Here is a 7,947-nt window from a genome sequence, read left to right as displayed (position 1 = left end):
TATCTTGCTGCAGAATGTTCATCTTTTAAGCAGACCTTGTACAGGGAATGCAAATGTGCCTACTTACACTGCTCAGGTGGTGTAAAGGGTTTAGTGTAAAGGAGAATGAGTCCCTGGCTTTCAGAATCTCCAGAGATACTATTTGTCACAGGAGTGCACAGTCTGTTAAAATTATCCAAGTGCTGACAGCACAAAAGAAACTCTAAGCTGGTATCCTGTGCAGCAACCCAAAATGCACACCAGATCCGTGTATTTCACACCAAATCTCTGTTTCAGCCATAGCAAAGCATTTATGTCACTCAAGATGACTTGTACTAGTTTTTGATGTTAGCATAACTCTTGCATAAGGCTCCACAATCAAACACAGAGCATAAGATGCTATGGAAAACATTTTGAACTGTGGCTTGTCACCCCACAGATGAGTCAGTAATGTAACATTTCCTACTGTTGATTTACCCTGGTCCCAAATCATCACTAACGCAGACAGGTGGGATCTCACCATCATAAAACATGATGTGAGGACTCTGGCAACCTATCCACTTAAGAAGCAATGTGAACATTTTGACAGACCCTGTTTTATATTTGAAGCATGGTGCAAAGTGTTCAAGAATGTATTCTTCTTAAGAAATTCTTATGTGCTTCCTTCCCCTTAAAGGCAGGTCATCCCACTAAGTACTTGTCTTATTTAAATACATCGAGAAATCCTAGCAGAACAGAGCTTTCCCATCAGTGTAGGTATGACTGCTTAAATGATGAAGGATCCTGAAGAGGCTGCCTCCCAAAGGCCTGGCTGCAGCCCTGTCTGGAAGAAGGTGCAAGGCAAAAGTGTCCTTGAGGAATCCAGCTACCAGGGGTGGCACTGAATCATTTTTAGGAGTTTTATATCACAAAGTCCATGAGGCTGGTTGTATACAAGCCCTAGTGAGCAAGACAGCACAAGCTCTCCCAGGTTCTGTACAAACATCTCCACCAGAATAATGAACAAGGGCTCCAGGGCTACTGCAAGCAAAATCTGTATGAGCAGATAACTTTTTCTTGTCAATACTGCGAGAGGAGACACTGCCAGTTCATGAGAATATTGCTAAAATAATTTAGAATTTAATATCACAGAGTCATAGAATGATTTGTGTTGGAAGGGATCATCCAGTTCCAAGCCCCCTGCCACGGTCAGGGACCATTCCACTAGTCCAGGCTGCTCAATGCCCCATCCAACCTGGCATGCTTAAATTAAAATCCCACCAGAAATGTCATTTGCCCTACACCCAAAGAATATGCGATACTACATGTGCCTGAAAGAAATGCAAATGATGGTCAAAAATTAGTTTTAAAATATTAGGAAAGTATCCCTAATTGTTTCTATTTTGTATGGCTAAACTAGGTGGAAAATTGTTGAGGATTGTTCCTAAATCACGTAAATTCTCTTTCACTCAGTCCCTGAGTTTTGTTGCAAAAGCTGAAGTGCTCTATTCACTATTGTGGAATCCATCCAAGCCATAGGTCAGGAAAAGCTGGCACCATGGGATGTCCCACAGAGGCTGCTTTCTGAAAAGCACTCAAGATGAGACAAGATGATCACCTAATGCCTTCAACAAATTTCAAAGAACAACTAGAAGGAAGATGTAAAAAGAAAAGAAGAAAAAAGAAAAAAGAACAAGAAAAAGAAATAGTTTTAAGCTCTTTTTCTTCATTCTTAACCTGCAAATGATGACACTTGTGAAGCCAAGATGCCGTTAAGAGACGGGAACAGCAAATGCTAGGTTCAGGCAGCATCCATACAGATGCCATTGTGGGTAAAGGGATCTGTACTTGGCCAGCACCCAAATGGCCTTGAAAATCTTCATAGGAAAACCTCTGGAGCTGGCGTTCTGCAGTAGCGTTACGATCCTGTGTTTTTCCTCAGTAGCCTTTCACGTTGTGCGCCCGTTTCTCGTTTAGCCCGCGCGTTCCCGTGACAGCGTGGCGGGCGGGCGGGCGGGCGGGGGTGTCCCCGGGGCGGCTCAGGCGATGAGTGGCGCGGCAGGCGGAGGCAGCCCCTCTCCCTGCCCCCTCCAGTCCTGCCGAGTGCCCGGCCGGCCACCCCGCGCCCCCTCCCCGGCGGCGGGAGCGCCCTCCCCCAGCGGTGCGGGCGTCGGGGGCGGACAGCGGCCGCTCCCCGCCTCCGGCTCCCCGCCGGGCGCCGGCTTTAAATGCGGGGCGGCGCGGCAGCACCGGCGTTCCTGTTATCCCCGGCACCGCGCTTGGAACACGTAGCCGGCCGCCATGGTCGAGGCTTTCTGCGCCACCTGGAAGTTGGTAGACAGCCACAACTTCGACGAGTACATGAAGGCACTGGGTAGGTACGGCCGGGCGGCGGCACCTTGGGATACCCTGGAATTTTTCACCATCCGGAAAAAAAATTGAAAAGGCTCCCCGCCATTGTCAGCAGTGGTAGTGATAGAGGGGGTGATTTTGGCGGCTGTGCTTCTATCCATAGAGCTAATTCGATACGAGTCATTCACCTGGGGGGGCGGGTGTGTTTGTGTGGGAGAGGCTCCGGGAAATGCCCCCGGGGCTAAGGGAAGCGTGTGAAGGACGAGCACGTGCTGCGTGCGGATAACTTTGAAACAACCAAGCAGAAAAGAAATCATTATGCTGGAATGATAAGGAATTGGAACCCTGAGCAGAGGAAGCGATCGCGGCCGTGCGTGGGACCGCGGACGGAGTGCGGTGCTGCCGTGCTCGGCGGCGAGGGAGGGCGCCGAGCTACAGCTGGGCGGACAGTAGCGGTGGAGACTCTTGGTACAAGGGCACGAGAAAAGCAGAAAGCAGCGTTTCACAGGGATAGCTTACAGCTGGAGAGCGGAGTGAAAGATCTCTGTACTTCGATATGTGGGGGGAAAAAATGTAAAAATTCCGAAGTTTGATGTGTTTCTCTTTTCCCTTGTATGGTCTAGGAGTGGGGTTTGCGACACGGCAGGTGGGAAATGTGACTAAACCCACTGTGATTATCAGCACCGAGGGGGACAAAGTAGTGATCAAAACTCAAAGCACTTTCAAAAACACAGAAATCAGCTTTAAACTCGGAGAGGAATTTGATGAAACTACCCCCGATGACAGAAATTGCAAAGTAAGTGAACTCGGGCTGCAGTCTCCACTCTTTTTCTTGCCTCCCCTGCCCCCCAGGCTCTGCCATTGGTAGTATCAAAAGAAAAAGATGTAACTTCTGCTGCTACTTGTTACAGCGCATCAAGCAGCAGGAAAAAATGGCAAGACTTGAGCCTTGCTTGCCCTGCCTGCTTACACACACCATGCCTTTTCTGAATGTGTTGCGTTGCCAGCTCCCTGTCTGTCTTCCAGTGTCAATTGTGTTAGTTGCCTGCTTTTCTCACAAGCCAAACATAATTTGGCATAACCCTTCCCAGTCAAAATAGTCAGATGCCTCTTTTCCTGCACTTTTGGGGGCTTAACATCAAATATTATTCCAAGGCACATATGAAGCAGGTTCTTGTGAGACTGGAAATCAAAGGAAACAACTTTTTCATCCTTCGACACTAAGAAGAGTTGTCTGGATTTCATGCTTAAAACGAGGATGATTCATAGCCTTGGCTTTAAAATGGCTGGGACTCTTTATCATTCTCGATCCACATCCATCTATTGAAGAGAATTCAATAGAGTGCATGCTGAATGTGTGAGCAGAATCCCAAGTACCTAAAATAAAGGCATGTCTTTGTGTTTCTGGGTATCTCACAGTCAGTTGTGACCCTGGATGGAGAGAAGCTAGTGCACGTACAGAAATGGGACGGCAAAGAGACAAACTTTGTGAGAGAAATAAAGGATGGCAAAATGGTAATGGTAAGTATGGAGCACACTGAGCATTCACATGCACTGCAAACACTCCCAGCTTACCCTTATCTCAAACTTTGTGAATGCTGTGGCTTAGACAAATCCTTAAACTAGTTGGTGGGGAAAGCTAGCAGGGATTTTTAAAACATTTATTTTGGTTTGGTTTGCATCTTGTTTTATTAACAATTAAAAATTGCTAGTGGCTTTAGGCAGGCCATCCTGTGGATTTCCAGAGTATATATGTTCTTTCTATACTTTTTGTAAAAACCCAAGAAAAAACTCCTGGTGAACTTGTAATGATACAAAGTTCTTGATTAGATAGGAAATTATCTGTTGCCACTGGCAATTTAGACTTCTTTAAAAACTTGTTTTATGTATACACACATAAATAGTATTTACTTACACAGAACAAATAGTTTCCTGTGAAAATAAAATTACAATATTGCAGGAGCCAATAGCATTTTCATATTTAATAATAAAGGATTTAGTCCTCCTAGCTTGTTAAAAACTATGATAAAGAGCAATTATGTGGAGAAAAGTCTGAGTTTAAATTCACCTGCTTTTCCAGACTTCTTAAAAACAAGACTATAGGGTGAATAAATGTTGTAAGTTACTATAGCTAATGTCCAGGATAGCACTTTTCATGGCACAGAGATGTAGCTTTCAAAAAAAAAAAATGTCTTCAGCTATACTAATCTATCAGACTTGGTTTTTGGAGAAGACTCATTATTTTGTTTCCTAATTACTTCAGAGAGTATCTGTGTGGATGAAGACTTGCAAATAATACAAACCTTAAAGCATACTGAAACACAATGTGGCAAGTGTTTCAAGGGAAAACCTATGCTTTTGTTTTTGAAGCGCTATGCACAAATCACACATATACAGAAAATGTTGTCCTTTGGAATTTGAATACAATGCAGCGCCCTGTTCTACTTCAGGAAATACCTCCAGAACACAACTGCAGTGACTTAGAGTATTTGGTAGTTATAGCTACACAGGGTACAGAATTCATTTTTTAAGACAATGATCTCCTCGAATTTGTATTTATGCATAGTAATATAGAGGCCTTGGAATTTTAGATTGCACATCTCAGTGGGATAAGCTTTGGGAAAATAAGTGTTAAGTCTGTATTAAAACAATGCTATATTTAAAAAAATAAACAGTAAGTTAAATTTTTAACAGCTGCCTTGTAATTGTGCATTATGTGTTTCTTGGCTGTGAAAGCAGCAAGGAGAAAGTATCATTTCTTGTGGGAACTACAGCTAAGGCTTGGCTTCTTGTTCATTTAAAGTGTCAATCTAGATTTGTTTTTCTATAAATTACATAATGTAAACCAACCTTGACCTAGCATGGATTTCATAATGTGTTGAACCATTACAGAAAATGGTCCAGTCTCTAACATGTCTGTCTTTTCCTTGGACTTGCAGACTCTTACCTTTGGTGATGTGGTTGCTGTTCGTCACTATGAAAAAGCATAGAGCGTACCTGCCTTCTATCCAGATGTTACTTCAGCTGGATGGATTAGTGTCTTGTCCATGATTGATTGTAGCTAAAATGCACATTTCTGGCATGAAAGGTTAATAAAGTGGGGGTTTTGTTGGGTTTTTTTTTTTTGGTTGGGGGGAGATTTTTTTATTAAAAAAAAAAGTCATGCCATCAAATTGGCATGCTTGTGTTGTATAGTGAAACAGGTTAAACTTGGCATTAAATTTCTGAAACACCTACCTCTCTCTTTTTGTTTTTTACAGTAAATATTTGAATTGTTTTGGAACGCAGATAAAACAAATTAAAAAAAACCTAAAAGGTTTTTTGAACCTGTGCTTCTTTTGTATTTAATCAGCTAGTATTCTGGTGTCCTGGAGGGAGGTGTTCAAAGTTTCTTTTTCTGAGCTATATGGTACACAGTGATGCAGTAGCCTTTCTATGCAGCGGAGAGTATTTAGGGAAATGAAAAACTTACTTTGGCTTTTTGCTGGAGAAATCTAAACTTAACTGTATTTATGTAGACAGAGAAGTGCGATGTTCACATAAGTTTCAGCTCTTGTCTTCACTGGATATTTGTTATTAAATGCAGGTTAAGATCACTAGTTTGACAGACAATGTTCCAGAGTTTGTAGTGTTTTGGTTTTAATAGTCAAAGAATTCTTAATTTGCTTTGATAAGTTTGGGTTTTTGGAGGTTTTTTTGTTTTATTTTTCTTTTGCTAACATGAAAATACTGAAGTCTTTCATAGGGTGGGAGGAAAGGATCTACAAGCTAATTCCCTTACATCAGTCTCCACAGGAATGGGAGGAAAACAGTACAACATGAACCTACTGCACTTGCCTCTCAAAGCTGTTGTTTCATAGCTAATATGCACAAGAGATAACAATTTGCACTGTGAGCAATTTAAAATAAAGGGCTTTTAAAATGAGAAATTAAAACCTTATGCCTGAACAATGTGTCCCTAAAAGGCCAGTGTGAGGAAAAACTGCCTTACTCTTAGGAAAATTGAAACAGATCTTTGGCACCATGGAGGAGATTGTTTGGAGAGTCCATGTTTTCTACACACTGACTCTGAGAACCACAGAGGGGTAGCTACCTACAGCCTTGTAAACAAAGGCAAAGCTGAGCTGTGGATTTAGTTGGTCATTGCTCTGTGAGTGCTGTGTGTGGCTGCAGCCAGAGGTGCAGGAGGGGCATCTTGCCCAACTTCCCAGGCCTCATCCTTCAGATCTGCCACGTGATATGGGAAGAGGCTTCTTGCTTCCCTGGATAAATAGGATAACATGGGTAACTCATCTGCTGAAAGTTCACACATAACTGGCACCTATCCTATACAAACATAAAATTTGGTGTTGTTAGCTTTAGTTTTTCAGAAAAACTAGTTTGAAATGAATATTCAAATCTGTCTTCTCTTGTGGGAAACACTATACATCTAGAAGACAGAGCCCTTAATTCTAAACCTTTATAAATACATTTCATTTGATGAACATTGATAGTTTTTAAAATCTAAGATCTATCTTAATCAGAGAAATGAAAAGTAGACTGTGATCCAGTGGTAGGGGGAGCTCCACTCTCTATGCTTTGGGCTGTTTCACTGGTATAGAGCAAGTTATTTTTAAGCAGCATCTTCTGCCATTTGGTTTTTTCAGTCTATTTAATCCTCAGCTTCAACACCTAATACAGCCTTCATCTGCCTCCCCTCTGCTGCTGCCTGCTTGCCTGTGGGTGCATGTGCCACATGACTGTCCTTACCAGCCACCTTTTCTCAGAAAGTTGGGAGCAGCTGCTTTTCCCTCACTGGAGTAAACAGACTTGCTTTCCCAATACTGCCCTTTGTCTGCACAACAAATGATTTGTGGGGTCATGAATTAAAAAACCTAGGTTTTTTTTTCTTAAATACTAAGAAAGGAATGTAGAGGCAAATTTTTAAGAGTTGGTTTACAAACAAATCTTGAATGGTAAATATTTTGTGTTACAGTCACTTTTAAAAAAGAAGAAGAGTAGTCCTTTAAACAAAAGTTATTTTTCCCTATTCTAAATATAAACAATATTAGTGTCAAATATGGGAAAGAAAAGTGGAGAAGTGGTACCTGTGAAGTAACTGACATTGCTCAGAGCAGACACGAGAGAAATATACTGACAAATGGGACTTCCAGCTGCTGCTGACCCAGCTTTGCAATGCCGACAGGAACAGCACAGTGAGCAATGGGACACTTCAGGGTAGCCACAGGATTCATGACATTGTTATTGTGATCTTCTCCTAAAACTGACACCAAGTACCCTTCCTCTATGCGGAACTACTCTGACTTAAATAAACAGCAGTTCTGAAAGCCTTGGCAGTGGAGACTTGTATTTACAATACACCTCATCACTCCCCTTAAGCTGTATTAAAGGTGTACTTGATAGTATTTTTCATCAAGTTGGGTGGTTTGGGGTTTTTGCTTTGTTTTGTCTTTTAAAGCCTTTTAAGTAATCGGGACCCATTTTCACATGTATGCCATGAGAAACCTTCCTTCCAAGAGATGCTTGAGACGGGTGTGGGGTGTCGGGCACAGCCTTCCTTCAGGCCGCCTCGCACCAGCCGGTGCCCCGACTCCAGCCCTGCCCGCGGCCAGGCTTGTCTCCTGCGAGCTCCCTAGC

The 7,947-nt window shown here is 42.6% G+C and overlaps 1 protein-coding gene across 1 annotated transcript; it reads left to right on the top strand.

Moving 5' to 3' along the window:
- The first annotated feature begins 2,140 nt into the window (after positions 1-2,140).
- Positions 2,141-5,642, top strand: FABP7 (fatty acid binding protein 7). The gene is made up of 4 exons (XM_030945839.1): positions 2,141-2,332; positions 2,934-3,106; positions 3,730-3,831; positions 5,250-5,642. Exons 1-4 carry the CDS (start codon positions 2,260-2,262, stop codon positions 5,298-5,300), a joined length of 399 nt encoding a protein of 132 aa, XP_030801699.1. The 5' UTR covers positions 2,141-2,259; the 3' UTR covers positions 5,301-5,642.
- Positions 5,643-7,947: the final 2,305 nt, after the last annotated feature.

This window comes from Camarhynchus parvulus, chromosome 3, assembly GCF_901933205.1.
Source record: "Camarhynchus parvulus chromosome 3, STF_HiC, whole genome shotgun sequence".
Taxonomy (NCBI): Eukaryota; Metazoa; Chordata; class Aves; order Passeriformes; family Thraupidae; genus Camarhynchus; species Camarhynchus parvulus.
Note: the sequence above shows the minus strand (reverse complement) of the source record. Positions and strands in the feature narration are given on the sequence as shown.

Excerpts from the sequence above, each read along its gene's own strand:
- FABP7 (XM_030945839.1), top strand. The coding sequence starts at position 2,260 with ATGGTCGAGGCTTTCTGCGCCACCTGGAAGTTGGTAGACAGCCACAAC. Across the intron at positions 2,333-2,933 it reads CGAGTACATGAAGGCACTGG|GAGTGGGGTTTGCGACACGG; the intron begins GTAGGTACGGCC and ends TGTATGGTCTAG. Across the intron at positions 3,107-3,729 it reads CCGATGACAGAAATTGCAAA|TCAGTTGTGACCCTGGATGG; the intron begins GTAAGTGAACTC and ends GGTATCTCACAG.